Genomic DNA, 21,282 nt, shown 5'->3' on the forward strand with positions numbered 1-21,282 from the left:
AGGGCCTAAATATAGAAAGCTTGGTATATTGAATAAGGCAGGTTTTATGTTATATAGATGAATTACAAAATCGACACTTGCAATCCCATAATGCCGCCCTTCGGCAGGGACGGGAGACATGGGGAGTTGACTATTATTGTGGCAATAGAGGATCTTTGTCCTGTGCATGTTTACATAGGGGATCTTTGCCCTCTGTGTTTGTTTTCATAGGGGGTACTCGACTGCTGTTATGAAATCCCTTGTGAAGCTGTACACTTTGCATTCGGTTATTAACTACATAATAAGAACTGACTGCCTTAATCGGAGCTATTCAGACATTCTTATTAATCTTATTGTAGTTGTAGCATATACTTTGCTTAATTGTAAAGCACTGGACAATACATTTGCACTTAAGGTTATGTCTTTATAGCTTTAAAAACAAAACAGTTGCTAACTCCCCATCAAAGGGAAGTAGCTGTACAGCTCAATACATGATTGGATAAAACCTTGAGAGACGTAATAGATGCCCTGCGCTTCTGATTGGCTCTACGTAGTGCCCGCCCCTCCCGGAAGTGTTTCCAGGCTTGTTCTGCACCTACATGTGACATACCAGGGAAGAGTGGTGAGTTCAAAATGTTTCTGTTTAATAACTTTAAAAACGTGGATTATTTTATGAATTAACAGACATGACACTTTGTACTATAAAGACGGTGCCTGTTAAATAGTACAGTTGTCCTACAGTGTTAAAACAACAAAATCGACACATAATTACTTGTTCTATGAATTGTTATATCCAAACGATACCATTATTATACCGACAGCTATGTTAATATGTATTCATAAACAAACTTCACCCAATTTGTAGTATTAAAATATTGTCAGGTGTAGTAAAACGATACATGTGCTATCGTAAAATATGATTCACAAACATCGCATATTTAGTAGCATAAATGAATATTGAATAGCATAAATATATTTAGACTTTAATTTTCACTTTATGTTCGGAGGCTTCCGTCCTTAATGTGAGATCTTTACCTCCAGTATTTAAAGTTTAAGTGTCAGTTCTTCCTTTTCCATAGGATAAATCGGTGCTTGTCATTGTTACACAAACTGTTCAGACAGTGTTGATTGCTGGGTTCGCCCTAGGTAGAAGGAAGAATCCTCTAATCAATCAAAAGCTGACACCATGTATTGTAGCTATACTTGCAGATGGTTGGCGAATAGGTTATGTTATTATTAAAAAAAACATGAATACATATATGTGACGTGCATTTAAACAAAGTAAAAGACATATGGAAACGTGATAGTTTGTTTTAGGTTTATAATGATTGTTGAACATTTGTTTTAAAATGATAGAGCCTACAAGTTGCAAAATGTGTTTTTAAAAAAAAAAGGAAAAATTACTAACAGCCCTTTGTTTCTTTTATAAAGTAGTTACTATGGCAGCCACATTTAGCAGCGATGGTGCCCAGGTGATTCATCGGTCTTTAAGTGCCCTGACAACAGAGAACAGGACTGATACCAAGAGCTTGGATGAGGTGTATCAGATTGACGAGATCTGCAATTTCATCACACAGAATCAGTTCCAGAAGGTCAGTCCTGTTGAATCAAAGTATTTGTGTTACTACTGGAGTGACCTCAACAGATGTATTATAGTTATTTAATTACATAAGGGTCGAAAATGAACCATCAGAACCAATTAAACTTAAAATGCCTCTAACTACACAACTTATCTGATTTAAAAGAATAAAAAACAGTAAACCCAGTTCACTTGACAGTTTTCTCTGATTTAGGATACACAGTGAACTTGTACTAAGGGAGGTAGAGACATGGAAAATGAACCCCCAAAAGATCAATCCCTAGATATAATGAACAAAAGAGACCAAGGAGGAAGATGGAAGAACCACCACAGCTGATTATTTTAAAGCTCATTATTTTCTGTCTTTCAGGTAGCACTTCAGTTTTCTGATGAACTGCTGGTTGACTCTGTTGCAATTGCTTCTGAACTAGAGAAGAGAACAGAAGCAAAAGTATACATATTGGGAGATACATCCTATGGCAGGTAAAGGTTCTTCATGTGACAGTTTGTTGACATCCTCAGGTTGTGTAGCATAGAATAATGAAATCCCAGAAGGCCACTGTTGATGTAGACAGGACTTCAGATTTATGGAATTAAATAGTCTCAATACATCACTCTGATGGACACACTAGACTAGCAATCTCACAGAGAAAGTGTCTCTTGACAACTGACAAACAAAGCTTATTTTCCAAAACACTTTTAATTAATCTGGCCTCCCCTTCAGGAGACCACCATTTATCTCAGACTTCATGCATCTGTCAAATGGGGAATTTATGCAAAGCTGGCAGCTAATCATTGGTGTGCATTAACTCACTCAGCCTGAAATAGCTATAGCTTCCTATGTTGCCTTGGAAATTTGTTTTTTGATGTGGTCTAATATATTAGCATAATATACCTTTAAAGTAGTTAATTGGATTGAGCTTTTGTAGTTGTCAGTTCTCCTATTGCAGATTTCACTCACTCAGTGTCATTGTGCTTGTTTACTGTCCTAGCTGCTGTGTGGACGAGGTGGCAGCGGAGCATATTGGCGCTGACGGTATTATCCACTATGGCAGGGCGTGTCTCAGCCCTTCAAGAAGGTTGCCCCTGATGTATGTGTTTGGGAGAAGACCTGTCGACCTTCAGAAATGTGCCTCTTCCTTCAGAGAACTGTACCCAGACAAGGACAGCCACATTGTTATACTCTATGATGTGATGTATTTTTTTGCCATGGGTAATCCTTCACCTTAATATTATCTTTATTAACTGTAAGCATCAATAATGTTGCCTGAAAACTAACATAATGCTGGCCACATTCAAATTCTGTGGGGAATTAAGTCTGCCTTCTTTTAATAAGACTAAACATAATGGATGCACAGCACGTACGGTTACTGACACACGAGACAGAAAAAAAACACCACACTAAATCTTAAGAAAAAATATCTGTAATGCATTATGCTAAACATTCTCGTTAAAACATTTTAATTTCTCTCTGCAGATGATCTCCTGCAACTCCTTCAGTCTGAGTATTCAAATGTGATCATGTCTCTTATCAATGTGGAAGGAACAACCAGCTCTGGTTGTAAACACACCGACGGGCCACAGCAAGAGACTGGAGAGACAGGGACACTTCCAAGTAGTACAGTGGGCCACGTTGTTTGTAAATTTGGACGTCGGTTTGGCCTGAGGGACGGTCTCAGCCTGGAGAACTATGGCATGTTTTATGTAGGCCAGGAGGGTGTGACGTTGACAAACTTCATGATGACTTTTAACCAGTGCTCTTTCTGCACATTCAATCCAGAGACGGACGTTGGGAGGTTAGAGTCGGTCAATATTAATAGGGCTCTCATGAAGAGGTACTACCTTATTGAGAGGGCAAAAGATGCCAATGTGGTTGGGATTTTAGTGGGCACTCTTGGTATGTCCGATTACCTTGCTATCATTGACCATCTGAAGGGCATCATCGGGAAAGCAGGGAAGAAGAGCTACATGTTTGCCATGGGGAAATTAAATGTACCCAAGCTGGCAAACTTTCTAGAAATTGATATTTATGTGTTGGTGTCGTGCCCAGAGAACTCCCTCCTGGATTCCAGTGAGTTTTACAGGCCAGTAGTCACGCCTTTTGAGATGGAAATCGCTTGCAACAAGAACAGGGAATGGACTGGAGAATACGTGACTGACTTCAGTGACTTGCTGCCTGGTATGTTTTTCATATTTGTTTACTCTAGAGCAGGGGTTCCCAGTCTCTGGTGATGGAGGGCCATCCTCGAGGGCCACACTTTGGGAACCCCTGCTCTAGGGTCGTGATGGTTTTCTTTGGGATGTTTTTTCTTTCTTGACTCTTTTTGTTTGATTTAAAAAAAACTTTAGAACTCAACATTGTTTTCAGAATGTACTAGCAACATTCCCTTCTTAATATTTTAAAAATTATATTCTGTATAATTTGTTACTTTTTAATTTATTAGTGCTTTGCTTTGTCTGTGTCTAGGTGCATGCAGTCATGTGGAGTTTCCCAGTCCAGATGCAGACCCTGATAGTGACAGTACAGATGTGTCCCTGATCACAGGGGCTCTGCGCTCCTCCAGTCTGTCCTCCTCTGAGCCCCATGTGACTGTTCCTGGATCCTCTCTGGTTCAGAGAAACCAGACCCTCACAGTGGCACAAACCAACACAGCAGGTTTGTCAATTCAGTGTTAAAACTAGGCAAATCTGTTGCAAGTAATAAATAAATGGGCATAATTCTCGATATGTGAAGAAACTAACAGATTCACTCTGTCCTTGACATTTATTTGAAGAAATTATAACCAAAACTAAATCCAAAATCTTGTAAACTCATATTTTGTAAAAACATTTGCAGTAGTAAATGTAACCTCAAGGGGGCAGAAAAAGTCCACTTTTAGGGCAGAGTGGAGACTTTCAGAGAGAAGAGCTTTTGAGAAGTGCATTTTCAAACATATTACTGTAATGTTTTTAATGCAAACGATCAATTAAACTTTTACATTGATACTTTACAATAATTAGAGTAGTTTAGGAAGCAGCCAACATCATTTATTGTGTACAAAATGTAATTGTTCACAGTAAATTGAGTGTTTCCCAGAACCTCTCCAAACTACTCAATTTATAAGTTCACAATGTGATAAAATAATAATTTAAGTGGATGCCAAGAAGGTCTTGCATTTTGTTCTCTTGTAGAACATGTAAATGTCTACATTCTGGGCAGCTTGTATCGTGGAGATGGGATATTGCTTCTCAGAACTTAGTGTTCATGGCATGTTATAGTGTGGGTTATACCACATACTACTTTCAAAACCAGATGTTTTGTTTCCCTGTGCATCTTGATGCTGCTGTGTTGTTTTAGAAAGACTCCAATTATAAGGAAAACAATAAAAATTGGGTCAGAGAAGTTAGATACAGACATTACTCATGCTAGCATAGTTTATTTTATTTCTACGTATCTGTCTATGGGGTTTTCAGGTTCAGGTGGCTATTTCTGCTCTCTGGAGTAAAGGCCATCCAACTGAAATTGCAATAATTATTTTAGATACTGTCACGTAGGGAATGTCACTGATCCTCTGGTGTGAATTAAACCATGTAGATATTTTTTCCCTGTAGCAATTCAGCAGGTAGAGAAAGGGACAAACAAGAGAATGTCAATGACCTTTGCTTTAGCACCATCAGTAAATGCTTACCTAACCCACAACTTATTTCTGACATTATTATTTTAATTGCAGCTGTCTGTTAAGCCCCCGATGTCACGTACAGCATGCACTTTGATATAATTAAAATAAAGTATTGAAAGGATTAGTCTGAAAATGACTGATGTCTAATACGACATTAAGAATGACTCAGGAATTAGGAGGGTGGTTTGGGCTTTAACAGATCAGATATTATGAATACAGGATCTACCATGTGCATATTATTGGCTTAATTTTGTTACAGTTTGAACACATGGACTTCTATATCATATTGATTAATGAACTTTATTTTCAATAGTGGTAAATCAAACTGAAAAGTATTATACAGCTTTTAGACTTTTGTTGACTATGGATTGGATACAGCATAACACAACTCCAATTTCTTTGCTATCCAGAATCATTCTGTTTTCCTTTTTGTGAATTTCAGCTTCATTCTTGGCCGGTCGGAGCTGGCAAGGGTTGGAGCTGAAGCTGGGAGAGACCCCAGTTACCAAAGCGGTGGAAGGGAGAAGAGGAATTGCCATTGCATATGATGAAGAAGGGAACCGCTGACTGTAGTTTAAAGTCTTTAAAAATAAAGAACTTTTATTGAACATGAATTGGCCAAGAAGAAGTAACCCTACTGATGCCACAGATGATGTGGAGCTTTTACACAGTATGGTTGAAACTCATTTACTCATGATTTCTTTGTTCCCCACAGAGAGTAAAATAACTGTTATAAAAAATATGTATCAGGAAAGTCTTGATCTTCCACACATCAGTACACAGCTGACAAATCATTTTATAATAAAAACTATTATATGAAAATGTTAAAATTCTGAATTAAGAATGAAACTACATTCATTTGTGAAGGTCTAAATGCCACATTTAAATGCACTACAGTCTATGAGAATTAACGTAACTGCTATCCAACTATCCAGTCAACTAAACACTCATCCAAATGATTCTCTACAAGACAGGATGTATCTTTAAGAGGCTTTACTTGGATAAAAGTGTGAAACTGAAAATACAAATAACAAATGTGTATTCAAGTAAGTATTCATATTTACAGCAATGAAAGTAATATTCACATACTACAGTCTAAATGCAGTAAAACAGCATAAAACTACAGGTAAAACAGGTAAGTGTAAGGTAAAAACTAAAGTAACGATTAATAGCTAGTACTAAATAGCTAACTTGGAAACTTGCTGCTTATCCGAATCAGCTTACATGTTAAATATTGTCAGTGATACACATCTCAAAACACGTCAAAATAACAACTAAATTCAGAAATAATATATCAATATCACTTATCTATGTAAATAATAAACATACTTACAGATATTGCTCTCTTAAGGACTATACAGTGAGGATGACACAGGATTGCTGCCAGAAATAACAACTCTAGCCTCATAATCTGCCTCTTGAGTAAACTGCACTTCCTGGTTCTCATGTCCTGTGACCTAGAAACAGAGGAAGTAGATGCTCAGCTGCAAAATAATACAATTTACCACTAGATACTACAAACTAAAGCCAGGTTCAGAACACTCCGTCTGGAATTGTTAAAATTCCATAAACTAAAATACATATCTCAGTTATCTTCTTAAGAAAAGAGAAGGACTACTTCAGAGATGGGTCTTGAGAAGGTCTTCGTTGTCCCTTGTCTGATGACCTTCACTTCCACTTTCCTGACCATCCCATCCTTGCTGGGGAAAGTGTTTACAATGATGCCCATCGGCCATTCGTTCTTTTTTGTCTGACCTTCCTTCATCAGAACAACATCGCCTTCCTTAAGGTTGGGTAGTTTGAACTGCCATTTCCTGCGGGCTTGGAGTGTACTTAGGTACTCCTTCCACCATCTATCCCAGAAGGTATTGGCCAGATATTGCACCCGTTTCCACTGATTCTGGAACAGCTCTCCTTTGACAAAGTCGACCTGAGGAGGAGGTGGTCCTCCATTCTTCCGTGTTAGGAGCAAAGATGGGATCAAGGTGACTCTGGGTCTGATGATACAGGAACTAAAGGTCTTGTGTTTACGTTGGCAGTGAGCATGATTAGTACCTCGTGTGTTAGCTGTTGATGCCTGTTCTGAAGGAGCATGGAATCCAGGATGTGCCGCACAATCCCAATCATCCGTTCCCATGTGCCACCCATATGCGATGAGTGTGGGGGATTGAACACCCACGTACATCTCCGATCGTGGAGAAAGTCTTCCACACTTGACTGGTCAGGGCTTGGAGGTACCGCAGTCTGATCGTAGCTGGTAAGCATGACCTCTGATGGAGAAGAATCTTCATAGTGCGTTTATGAAACTCAAATAGCTCATTGATTCTACTACTTCAATGTGGATAGCCCTGGTACACATGCAAGTGAAAAGTACTGCCCACCTTTTGCTATTTGCATGACCACCTCTTGTACGTCTTGCACCTCTTGTATGTCTTCCCATGGCCCAAAAACATCAAGTCCCACATAATAGAAGGGTGGTTCTGTTTGCAGATGCTCGGCAGGTAAGTCAGCCATTTGTTGCTCTTCTCTTCTTCATTGCAGTTTCCAGCAAGTTATACATCTATGAATAGTGCTGCTGATGCATCTCTTCGCTCCGATTATCCACAATCCACTTGCTCATATTACACCTTCTGTGAAATGCCTCCCCTGGTGTTTAATTTCTTTATGGTGATGGCGTATGAGCAGGGTGGCAACATGACTGCGACTTGGGATAATGAGAGGATTTGTCTCATTCTTTTCCAGACCTGACTGTACAATGCGTCCTCCTACATGTAGCAGGCCATCACTGTCGATGATGATATGAATCTTCAGGAGTGGACTGTGTGTGGGAAGATCATGCTGGGCGGCAATACATTTGCATTCTTCACATAGACTTCACGTTGGACATTCTGAATAATAATGTTCTTAGCTTTCAAAAGCTCAACCTCTGACAGGCCTTTCTTGCAGATTTGCCAGCCGACACAGTTGCTGTCAGGTGATGGATAAGTAAAGTAGTGAGCAATGTGATGAAGTCTGGCAACTGGGAAAGAGACTTCCATTCAGAGAAACACTCAAAGCATTTTGACTTCAGCTGACCCTAGCAAACATCCGTGACAAGGGCTGTGACCTGACAGCGGAACTCGGTGTTAGCCTCAGGATCGATGAGGTCAAATGAAGCACCTTCAGAGACTTGTCTTGAAAAAGCTGAGCTGCAGGAACAGACCGGGAGCCGTGATCGGCAGAATTTAGTTCTGTGGGAAAATAGCTTTACTGACTTGGCCGAGTGGACTGTCTAACACGTTGGATCCTATTATTCATATACACATAGAATCGTCTAGTTTGGTTGTAGATGTAGCCAAGCACTACTTTGCTGTCAGTGTAAAATCTGATGGCATCCGGTTTCAAGTCGATTTCTCCCACAATGAGTTTAGCAATCTCAATGGCTCAAAAAGCTCCAATCTGGGTACGGTCAGCTCAGGCTGTGGAGCTAATTTAGCCTTTCCAAAGATGAAACCAACCTCACGCTTTCCATCTTGATCAGTGACCTTGAGATAAGCCAACCGCAGCAATAGCTTCCACAGAAGCATCTGAGAAAACACAGAGTTCTACACACTTGGCCTTAGAAGGGGAGGTTGTGGTGTAGGTGCGTGGGATGTGCATATCCCTTTACTCCTGCAGGGAATCCTGCCACCTCTTCCAATCTTCACGTCTGTTTTCAGGGAGTGGAGTGTCCCATTCACTTGCTGCCGAAGACAGTTCTCGGAGTATGGTTACTGGAGATAGAAATCCAAGAGGGTCAATCAAGCTGTTCACCATTGAAAGCACACCTCAGCCTGTGAAAGACTTTTGGCTGTCTGGGACTTGGAATGTAAATGTGTCAAGCGTGATGTTCCACTTTACACCAAGACTCTGCTGATCAGGCAGGTCGTCCGCAGAGAGATCCAGGTCTTGGATGTCTTTGGCCCGATCTTCTGCAGGAAATGCATCCATGACCTCTGTGTTGTTTGAGGCAATCTTGTGGAGCCACTTCCTTTTTCTCATTTCCTGTAACCTAGAAACACAGTAAGTAGTTGCTCAGCTGCAAAATAATACAATTTACCACTACAAACTAAAGGCATACCACACTGCTGCACAATGCTTACATTTCTCTGGAAGATGTACTTAATGAGAAATAGGTTGTCTATTTGTAAGTCTATTTGTAAGAGAAGCAGCTGTTACATTTGTCTAGAATTCAATCCTTGACAAACTGATGTTAAAATGGCAGTCAGAAATTAAATTATGTTCAGAAAAATTAAAAAGAAATCTTCAATAGTGGGATGTATTTAATACAATTTTCTGGAGCTTTTGTTTGACCACAATTATTAGCAAAATGTTTTATGTTATTAGTCAAGACATTCATTTAATCATGATAATTACCATAGCAATACTGTCTTACAGTGCAGTCTCCCTTCATATTTTATTTTTCATGTGATGCCACCTTTTACAAAATTATCTTGGGTATTACTCCAGTTCCAAAGTCAAGTGGAAAACATATTTTCAGTCACCTGAAATTCTTACAATGACACTGAAAAACTGGTAGATATGCACATAAAGATGACCAAGGCAGTAGGATATACAACATACAATTAATGAATATATAACATTTCTGCAAGTCTTATTGTTTTCTGAAAAGCACCTGCCTTGCTTCTGAATTCAAATGACAGTTTTGACAAGCAGGAATGATGGGTGATGGGTTGCAGCTCAAAAACCTTTGTTAAGTTGAGCCAACTAGCCTATCAAAATTGTCTAGAACTGCATGAAATAATGTTTTCACCTCCTTAGGGAATGTGTGGAGATGAAAACCAGGTGAGAGCTTGTTGAAATGTGATGTACACTGAGGACAGTGTGGTGGTTTGGGGTTTTGTCAGGGGAGTGAAAAAAGGTGCAATCAGCATTAATATGATCTGGTTGATATGCATTACATTGACAAAAACAAACCACAATACACTGCTTGTGCTGTGCAACAGAAATGCGTCGCTTATGTGCTGCTGGGATTGCTAATGTGCAAGGATAGTAGGATGATAAATATTTGCATTAAAGCACCTGCAAAAATGTATCCTGTGGTACAATGAGGTGGTATGTGATGAGAATAATATTTACAGCACTGATGCTACTTTTGTTTCTCTAAAATGAGATGCTGGAACTTTTTTTACAATCACATACAAAACTGCATCATGCTCTAAATCTAATGTCCTACATTCCTTAAATACCAGCCATAAAGGGAAACTGGCAAAGTTCCTGAAATTACTATGCATCTTTAGGTGTTGCTAAGTGTATAAGTAAGATGGGTACAACTATTCCAGATTCTATCATATAAGCAAATGTAAAACAAAATAATGGTGGATGTGAAAACCCAGCTCCTTCAAGGTTCGGTCAATAAGAGTGGTCTACATCTTACATATACACCATAGTAACACGTAAAGACACATAAAACCATAATCTTAGGAACTGTGCCAGTTTCCCTTTAACACCTAAAAGTTGAAAACCTAAAGCTAAAATACTGAAGTGTAAGCTAAGTGAAGTCCCAGCTATGTTAAATCTCAGCCTCAGTATGCTGTCTCTGTAGTGACACTTAAGTGCTGTTATAAAGCATCAATTCAGTATGTTCACAACAAGGACTCAAAATCCCCACAGTGCATATTAACAGCTGACAATGACTCATTGTAATTCCAAATGTTACATTACACCAACATCCATTCCTACGATTCATATTTCATGGAAGTACAGAAGCATCCTTTAGCACTGCAGGTCGCACTGAATGTTCTTAGGAGTTTTTAGAACTAATTAGCTTTTGTACTAAGGTTTACATTTTACCATTTTACTAAGAGCTCTCCTTGCTTGCTGTAGCGGTAAGCTTGAAAGCTTTAAGGGCAGCTATATGAACTGTGTCAGAAATCTTTGAATAACAATCTCCTTTGAATCTTAGACCAGATATGACAGTAATTGCTATTTTCACTTAAAACTGGTAATGAAACTTTCCAAAAAGTGATCAAATTATTTTAAGAGGCTGTTTGTTTAGAAAAAAAAAAATACCTGGACTATTTTTAAAAAGATATATGAGGAAACCAGAATGTGCTGTGCCATAGAAACACTCCTGGAAAATATTTTATATCACCTCATTATAGAAAGTGGCTTCTGACAGTAAATTCGGAAACAAGTTTGTGTCTTGCGATTCACTGGTAGTTTCCACCCCTAGATCTTTTCATTTTCACAAAATAATTTGATGTAGTTTTTATACATTGTTGAAAATGTATGTAAGTCTGCATTGCTACATCATTCTCTACTGTCATAAAGATTACATAAGCCGATAATATGTAGATAAAAAAATAATTGTCACTCAAATGTACTACACTATATATATATATATACACCGATCAGCCATAACATTATGACCACCTGCCTAATATTGGGTAGGTCCCCCTTTTGCCGCCTTTTGCCGCCAAAACAGCCCTGACCCGTCGAGGCATGGACTCCACTACACCTGAAGATGTGCTGTGGTATCTGGCACCAAGACGTTAGCAGCAGATCCTTTGAATCCTGTAAGTTGCGAGGTGGGGCCTCCATGGATCGGACTTGTTTGTCCAGCACATCCCACAGATGCTCGATTGGTTTGAGATCTGGGGAATTTGGAGGCCAATTCAACACCTTGAACTCGTGATTCATCAGACCAGGCCACCTTCTTCCATTGCTCCGTGGTCCAGTTCTGATGCTCACGTGCCCATTGTAGGCACTTTCGGCAGTGGACAGGGGTCAGCATGGGCAACCTGACTGGTCTGCAGCTATGAAGCCCTATACGCAACAAACTGCGATGCACTGTGTGTTCTGACACCTTTCTATCAGAACCAGCATTCACTTTTTCAACAATTTGAGCTACAGAAGCTTGTCTGTTGGATTGGACCACACGGGCCAGCCTTCACTCCCTTCGTGCATCAGTGAGACTTGGCCGCCCATGACCCTGTCGCCGGTTCACCGCTTTTCATTCCTTGGACCACTTTTGATAGGTACTGACCACTGCAGACCGGGAACACCCCACAAGAGCTGCAGTTTTGGAGATGCTTTGACCCAGTCGTCTAGCCATCACAATGTGGCCCTTGTCAAAGCCGCTCAGATCCTTACACTTGCCCATTTTTCCTGCTTCTAACACATCAACTTTGAGGACAAAATGTTCACTTGCTGCGTAATATATCCCACCCACTGACAGGTGCCATGATAACGAGATTATCAGTGTTATTCACTTCACCTGTCAGTGGTCATAATGTTATGGCTGATCGGTGTATATATATATATATATATATATATATATATATATGAGAGAGAGAGAGAGAGAGAGAGAGAGAGAGAGAGGGTATATATTAAAACTAATGCAATATTGAAGAAGACTTTTTAGCTAAAACTCAACATGAAATGCATAAGGTTAAAAAACAAATACACAAACTTGAAGTCTCCGCAGGGTGCCTTGGTTTACATATAATATGTGCCTTTTTGAATTGTGTTGCGAAAGGTCACATCTGCCTAATAGTGTCTGTGGCTTAGAATGAACTACAGGGTACTGCACTGCATTTTTTCCCTTCATTATTTACTATAATGGCAACGAGTACAAGTTCAACTTGACTAAAGGGAATACGTTTCATCACATTTATTCAATAACTTGTGCCTCAGATGAGGAACATGATAATAGTGTAAGTAGGAGGTGGGTTTTTCATTCATGCCACTGAAAAGAGATGCATTTGACATTTTAGATTATATATGCAACTACAAATGCTCTCTGGAATTCCCACTAGATTTATTACGAATGCCTCAATACAATGTAAATGCCTCACCTTAATGTAAATCTGACATTCACAAATAATAAAATGCATTAATTTCTAATAGTGTTTTATAAAAGAACCAAAGCTTTTGGGAAACATATTTAAAGAGGTTTTGCTGTTTCTGTTTGAAATACCAATTTTAAGACCCTGCGTTCATTTGTTCCAAGCACCCGAGGAGTGAAAACAATCAAAGAGATCATGAGAATGTTAAACACCTTAGGGACATCATTAGTTTAGATTAGATCCAGAATCCTCCATAGATTGTATTCTTCCTATACATTAACATTAAATGCTTTATCAATATTAAGTCTTCCACAAATCAACATGTATACATATACAGTTTTAATTATGGAATTATGGAAGTTGGCAAAGAACTACATTTATTATGTCATGACCCTGACCTTTGAGTTAATTTAATCTGGTTTGAGACTAGCTTTTATTCCCTCATCTTAAATGTATAATGTGTATTTGAAAGAGGATACGATTAATAAACTTGCAAGGGAATAAAGCAGAATAAGAATATTATGTGAATGCAGGATAAAGAATGAGATGTGTTAATAAGAATTGACAAGTTCTTGCATACATTGGGTTATAATCCATTTACATAAGATTTCATTTCTTTATTGGTTGCTTCATAGAAATATATTTTTGAGCGTCCAATGTCACTATAGTGATGTAGAATAATGCTGGCATTTTCAAAGAATTTATTGAATCAGTTTTTGATGAAGCTTTCTTTTAGTGTGTTAGCTGTTGGCACTACATATTGTCCATTTATTGTAATAGTATTCAAGTGGAGGTCTGCTCCTTCAGAGAAACGTACCCGCGAGATACAATTTGTGGAGTTATACAGATCTCACTACATACAGCAACCTAGAAGACAAACACATTGATAGTTACAACAGTGTATTCAAAACACACTTTCGAACAATACAAAATGTTCCTCAGGGCAACCTTTAAAATATGAGCCAACACTAGTGTATAGAAGTTGGCTGCATATTGAATACTGTGCAGCTCTGGTCTGGCATACCTGGCCTTTGGGAAGCAACCTTTCCTTGCCTTTGGGAAACCGTCAATGAATTTTGATCCACAGAACTGCAACTCAGTCTGCATGTAATGTATATCCTGTGCTACTGGTGCTCTTGAACCTATATTAAATGGCAGAGAGAAAGATGGTAGTATGAAATAGCCATAGTGAATACCAATGAACCTCAGTTCCCAAAGCCTATCCTCAGTACAAGTGTAACTAATCTATAAATATACTTCCAAAATAAAATGTGAGGAAACAGAATTGATTGGGGGTAACCAGATCTTGCATTAATTTAATACAATTTATAAACAACCCTGCTTTGCCTTGATCATGTGAAAGCAGGTGTGAGAGACAGCATGATTGGTGGATATATTGATCTCATAGTTTTACTGGAGGGTATTGCTTCTTTCTTAGACTTTCGTAAAATATTTATTGCCCCACGGTAGAATACATAGATTTTTTGCAGTAATAGTTTTCTCTTTTGAGTTTTAACAGCTGCTGTGTTAAGAAAGGTGTTTTCAAGGTCTGAAATGATGTCACATTACAAAGAAACATCTTCTGGTGGGATGCTGCAAACAATCTTTTGATGTTTCCTACACAGGTTTATTCAACACAATGCTTTGAAATTGGCTACACCAAACTATTGAAACTACTTATAAATGTATTCTGTGTGAGTTCACTTTGATAGAATTAAATAATCTTTATGAAAGGAAGAATCTTTGAGTATTTGTGTGGAATAATTATACAACTCACAAAAAATACAATTAATAAAATGATAAAAGCAAAACTATATGAATATTAAAAAGTCATGTTTCATGGTAATGAGTTTCTGATAAGAAAAAATCAAGATTTTCTTTCATGATTGCATGCTGCAGTGTTTCTTCATTTTACGATAATCTGTGAAATTTAAAGAAAAGTTTCTTCAAGTCACAACACAATTTGTCTTCTACACATTGTCTGCTTTAATTTTATATTGTATTAGACCATAAAGTCATCGGTCACTTTTTAACCTTTTTTTGAACTTGTACTAGCATACTATCTTCCTTGTCTAATCACATTCATGCAAGTCCATAACTCTTGGTCCAGTCATTGCTTCTTTAACATACAGAATTACAGTCTGTATTCAGTTTCCCTTTTCCCCAGGCCTGTCAGTTTTGGAAGTGTTTTAATACAATTCTCTCTTAGAAGCGAAGCTGGCAAATGATGCCTCTGTTGCCAAGTGTCTCCTTGTCACATATAATTTACTCTTCCTGCGGTAGGACATGCACAATCGGCACTGAGTGGACATTTACCAGACTTTATTAATGGTTCAGTTCTGAGGTGACTTTTTCTTATTTACCTCACTGGACATACTCACTTTACTGCAATATAATATGGTATAAATGGTGTGATCTTATTCACATTCAACAGTGCTTTAACAGTTTCATCAAAAATGTTGGTCTTATTTACAGAATCAACTATAAGTACCTTCATTCGTTTGTCTGTCTAAAATTGAATGCTCCTATTGTCCCTTTTGAAAAGTAATCTTTCCCTTCATTAAATATATGTCCAGCTTATAAAATACATTAGGATCTTCGATGGATCGTGGCTGGTACATTGTAGGGCTGGTATCAAACCTCTAACATAGCTGGATTTGTACATTTGTTTTCTACCCTGCCAAGAAATGAAAAATATTTATTCAGGATCAACGGCAACAAAACATTCAATTTCTATTCAAAGCACATTTCTTGAGAGCAAACAGGCATCTAAAACACATTGTATATTTAGCATACACAATTTAATAAACGTCTTCAGCAAAACAACATTTCCATAAAGGACAAAACATTAAGCACTAAATAAAGGATGCAGCTAGGATCACATCATATTTGCTGATTTCTGAATTTTAAATCTGTAAAACATATGCCTGGGGTTTGATGGTAAGAAAGTCAGCTTTCTGCATGAGCTTGTAACTCATTCAAACATTATGCTTTTAATCCATCAAAGCCTTATCTCGTAGGCTTTCTCCCATTGGTTTGTACTATAAACTTCAGCATCAGATACATTCAAATCAAAGTCTGAGACATTTCTAAATATGTCTGTTTAATTTTGGTCAAAATCTAGCATATTTCCCCTAAGACTCATTGTGTCCAGCATATATTTAAATAATTTGCCAAGTATTGATTCAAGAAAATTCACTGTAAACAAAACTATACAGTCACACTGGTTTTACACACGATACAAAGTACAGCACTACCACTGGCTATTTTTATTTCCACTGCTTACATTTTTGTAAAACCAGGCAATTACAATGAACATGTCATAGTGAATTTGTCAAATATACTTTTGCTGATTTGAAAATCGCTGTTAATCAAAGTAAATTATCCATTAGTAATGAATAAATTAGACAATTATGGAATAAATAGCTTTCTGGGAAGAAATTAAATTATATTAAGAAAAGAACTGAGGGTTCTAATTACAACTGCCACAGCAGTGATCATTCTTCAAATTGATGGACAGAGAACCAAGGCATTGTTTATTCCAGAGAATGGCTACGCCCTCATGATCACTGTATTCTTGTCCATGTAATTCCATGTATTTGTGATGTTGCAGTTTGACTTTAGCTTTTTTTGGTTGTAAATGGTTCTGATAAAAGCCATCATTTGTCGCCTGTTAAGGAAATCAGGAGGTGCTTTTAAAAATCAATCTGGCTCACATCAATCACATCAGGTTTTCACAGACAAGTCCTCACTTAGACACAGAAACATTCACTGGTGTGCAAAGAAGTGTCGACAGCACACTCTTGAAAAACAACTAGCTTTTCAGTTTACCATAACAAAAGGTTTAATATAAAAATATATTACTCACTCTCTCTTTCACTCTCTGTCTATATACATACTGAAATATTAAAGTAATATCTGTTTATGTTCTTTGGGAAGAAAACGTCATACTTCCATAGGGTATAATTGCAGAAAATACAACATTGTCTAGCCACATACCTCTTAAAATGTGTAAGACTACCCCATGTTTTACAAAATGCACAGTAATATGCATGTACCAGGATAATGAGAGGTCAACAAAACATAAAATGGGAAAGAAGACTTTAATTACCAAACATTAGTAAGACTTTCACACAGCTTAGTCAAACAGTTCATGTGATGAACATATTTAAGGTGTATTATCATATTTTAATAATAATTATCATTTTGTTCATGTGTCATAGTTGGTTTAATTGGTTTAAAAGACAGATTTTAGAGACTTTTAGATGCTATGAATCACCTTCTGTTCTTTTCTAGCCTAATTGGGGCATGCTCTGTTGAAAGTGTCACTGGCTTCATCTCAGGGGTTATCCCACATAGTAATGATGTGTCACAGTTGCTATGAAAAGCCTTTAAGATATAGCTTTGCTCAGGTTGGTATCCAGCTGGGTGTAGGATGAAGGCTTCAGAAGATACTTTGCTGTATTTTTGTCTTTAAACAGCACTTAATTGCAATCTTAAAATAAAATACAATAAAATATAAAGAAGAATAATGAATACTGAAATAACTTTTGAAATTCACAACGAACCTTAGAGGAATCGTAAATGACTTGTTAGTCCAAACATCATAAAGTAAAGAATGCTGTGAGGAAAAATAATGTTTTGTTTGTCTAAGTCATTAACCTTAATTTTTCCTGTGAAAAATGTTTAGGCACACTGTTTCCTATTAGTGGTTAGATAATATTCTAGAGAGAATCATTTTATGAAAGTTGGGTTGAATGAAACTTATGTTTACAATATTTAAAATAGTCCACTGTCTGTAGTGGAAATTAAAAATGTTTCAATTCTGAGTAAATATTCTAGTTTGATTTTGATGTATATGTTAAATATTGTCAGCTTCAAATGTCCCAACAAACTCCTTATTGTTTATTGCTGGTTATTGATTTTTGTTGGTTAGTGTTTTTAACTGCATAAATCTGGCAAGCTGTAAATACTGTTCACTATAGTTGGATAGTAAATTTAAAACTGAAGTTAAAAGCAGTGGATTTTTGCAAAATGCACATATCTTCACATTTACTTCACTTTAATATATACAGCTATTCCATTTGTGCTTGATTTGCAAAAAAAAGACCCCCCCTGTATGGCAAGCCAAATTATCTTGCAGCATTCTGCTTTTAAATATCTGATTAAGTCTCACTTTGCTGTCTGTCTCTGTGATACTCAGGCTTGCTGATCTGACATCTTTGTCCATATGAAGGCTGAAATGCAGTTTGTTGTGTATCAAAAACTGTTATAAGAAAGTTGACATGCTACACAATTTTCTTCTAATCCTTGTATTTATTCTGACAGATGTGAGGGTACATAGCCAAGGTTTCAGTAAGAAATGGAGAAAAAAAAAAATGTGTTGCCATGGAGGTTTTCATTTTGTAGGGACCTTGTAAACAGCTGCGGACCTCAGGATGACAAACCACACAGACATGGACAGAGATCAAATTAGTGATTGGTGCTGGATGGTGAATGAAAACAAAACGAAAAATATATTTTTAGTTTTGTTTTTTACTAACTTGCAAGTCCCTCTCCACGAAAACTGGGCAGCTCAACTACTGGTGTCTAAGATCTGATGGTGTCTGACGCCAATACATTATTTTTCAGATATAGCTTTAAAAGGTTTTCCAGTTTTGGAAACAGACCCATTATCCTTCACTATGAGGATTCCTAAAATTAACTCCAGTTAATAATGGTTTTGAATCCAAGAAAGGGTACTTCATTATGTTATTTTTCACATTTCCCATACATTTATGATTGACAATTGTTTTAAATTTACTGCCCTAGAGCTATTTATTCTGCTCTAGAGTGTGTATTTCAATTTATTCTTTACTTTGGATATGAAATTAAATAAATAATAAAAAGTATTTTAGAGGTTCTTTTTGGCTTAACACCCATGTGGTGCATCAAAACAAAACAACCACAGCCAACAGTTCAACTTTGAGAAATAATTTAAAAGCAAACACATTTGACAGACTTCCAAGAATATAAGATTGTAAAAGCAATCCCTTTTTTATTACAACTTAATACTTAACTACTTAGCTGGCCGAGCCATCAATCACCACCATAACTGTTTCTCTATGCACCCACTTGACTAACATCGATCTGTTCTATTATTAACAATAAATGCTGAGACCTTGCAGAGTTTAGACTTTGCTGTTTAACATTTTTGACCAGTCTCATTTAAGTGCTGGTAGCAGGAGGGTGAAAATCTAAAAAGTAAAAAAACAAAAACAAAAAAAAAAACACATTTAGTTTTCTTTTCAAAAAGCCCGTTGCAGAATTGCACTTTCATTACTGAAAATGTCAGGAATTCAGCTGTGAAGTAGCATCAATTGAAATATTAAGATTGGTACCTGCAACTGGAATGATCATGTTGGATAAGTTTTAATATATATATATATATATATATATATATATATATATATATATATATATATATATATATATATATATATATATTTATGTAACATAAGTAAACTGACTCTTAGTCAATGTTCTTTAGTTTTAAAAATGTGTTTGTGTTTTTCATGCAGTTTTCTACCTTCACATAAAATATGTATGCGACAATGGCTTTGTAGAGTTTATCCTGGGATTTCAATATCACTGTTCATTTATCTTGTGAGCACATCATTAATCTTGAAATCTCAATGTTATAAACCATCATCTCACTATCTAAAGTTTGAAATCTTGAGATTAATTATATTGTGACCCCCCATGTCTTTATCAGAAGTATGACCCACACTACTGTCAAGCTTGAGGTCTGGTAACCGGCGAACAGGGCAATGGAGATAAGGCGAAGGGCGTAGTCGATGTCACAGGCAGTGGGTAATTCGATCAGGCAGACAGAAAAGGAAGAAGAGGCGATGGTCAAAAAACAGGAAGACTCTCAGAAGAGTGCTCAGTAATGTTACAAGGGGGAAAACAAGACTTTAGAATGAAAGCAAGCCGAAGGGGAGTATAAATATGGTAGGCTGAGCGGGGAATGAGGAGCAGGTGTGGTGATTATGCTGTGTGATGGAGATAATGATTCAGTGATCAGTTAAGTGGTAAGTCCTGAATGTTCTTAGATTAAACACAGCTGTTCAGCATGACTTTGGTTTTACTCAAGTTCATTTTAAGACCCCATCTATTCAAAGAGCCCAGCACTGAATATTTTCACTAGTTTTTAGCAATTATTTTCAGTTTCAGTATTTATATTCACAAACAGTAAGCAACTTAAAAAGGGTGACCTCCGAACCAGGTTGAACTAAACTAATGAGTATAACTGCAAATTAAATGATTCCCCCCAACACAAAAAATAAATAAAAAACCTCTTCTTAAATCAACACAATCAAACATACTTATATAACTTTTTCTCGAGTTTTAGTTAAGCGGGTACTTATTGCATCACTTCACCCATCATTACACCTGAGTCTGTTGAAAAAGGCACAGTATTGCATTACATCCAGACTGGTGTCTCCCAAACTGAACAATAGAGCCTAAGGACCTTAAAGTGGAGACAGAATGATATCATCAAGCACTGGCAGATCCTATTGAAGCAGTTGGGAAAATCTGATAAATAATACTTAACTGTTACATGATTAAGTCAGTCTGTCTACAGATCAAATTGAACATTTCCAAATAAAAGTGAGTGAGTAAACCAATACTTAAAAAAAGTTTAAGCACACGATCCTGTGATATTGTTAGGCATTCCAAACCATTTGTCAGTATATGTCCTAAGTGAGAAATCGCATTACCCTTCTTTATTCAGTGTAATGTGCTGTCAACCCTATAGGCGTTATAGTGGAAGATGGGTTAGGAAGCTGTCTGTTCCCCAGAGAGACGATTGATAAAGAACAATGTGTGTTTCTATGGCAACAATGCGGTTAGGAAAGAGACCTGTAGTACATTACACTTACAACATAAGGAATGATAAGTTGGTTTGATGGGTATTTTCACTGCATTGTATTTATGCCTGAGAAAGCTGACTCCCAAGTGGTTGGGATACACCAAGGATTATAGTATAACATGAATCTGGGTTTGAGGATTGGAAGGGTTAAACCTTTGAATGGTCTTTGGGTGTTTTAAGTAGAAATGTATAACATAGGATAGAATCGAAAATGTTACAACTTGCATGATTACATGTGTTAACACATCACTTCTTCACTTGATAGATGGTCTCGGCAGCACTTGGTTAGCTGCAACTGCTGATGAAGAAAAAGGCTAATTA

General features: G+C 37.3%; 1 protein-coding gene across 1 annotated transcript; it reads left to right on the forward strand.

Annotated features, from left to right (window-relative positions):
- The first annotated feature begins 60 nt into the window (after nucleotides 1–60).
- dph2 (diphthamide biosynthesis 2) lies at nucleotides 61–6,039 on the forward strand. The gene is made up of 7 exons (XM_066692291.1): nucleotides 61–601; nucleotides 1,411–1,571; nucleotides 1,929–2,041; nucleotides 2,551–2,771; nucleotides 3,036–3,737; nucleotides 4,026–4,214; nucleotides 5,660–6,039. The coding sequence occupies exons 2-7, from the start codon at nucleotides 1,419–1,421 to the stop codon at nucleotides 5,782–5,784; spliced, it is 1,503 nt and encodes a 500-aa protein (XP_066548388.1). The 5' UTR covers nucleotides 61–601; nucleotides 1,411–1,418; the 3' UTR covers nucleotides 5,785–6,039.
- The last annotated feature ends 15,243 nt before the right edge of the window (nucleotides 6,040–21,282 follow it).

This window comes from Amia ocellicauda, chromosome 19, assembly GCF_036373705.1.
Source record: "Amia ocellicauda isolate fAmiCal2 chromosome 19, fAmiCal2.hap1, whole genome shotgun sequence".
Taxonomy (NCBI): Eukaryota; Metazoa; Chordata; class Actinopteri; order Amiiformes; family Amiidae; genus Amia; species Amia ocellicauda.

Excerpts from the sequence above, each read along its gene's own strand:
- dph2 (XM_066692291.1), top strand. The coding sequence starts at position 1,419 with ATGGCAGCCACATTTAGCAGCGATGGTGCCCAGGTGATTCATCGGTCT. Across the intron at positions 3,738-4,025 it reads CTTCAGTGACTTGCTGCCTG|GTGCATGCAGTCATGTGGAG; the intron begins GTATGTTTTTCA and ends GTCTGTGTCTAG. Across the intron at positions 4,215-5,659 it reads GGCACAAACCAACACAGCAG|CTTCATTCTTGGCCGGTCGG; the intron begins GTTTGTCAATTC and ends TGTGAATTTCAG.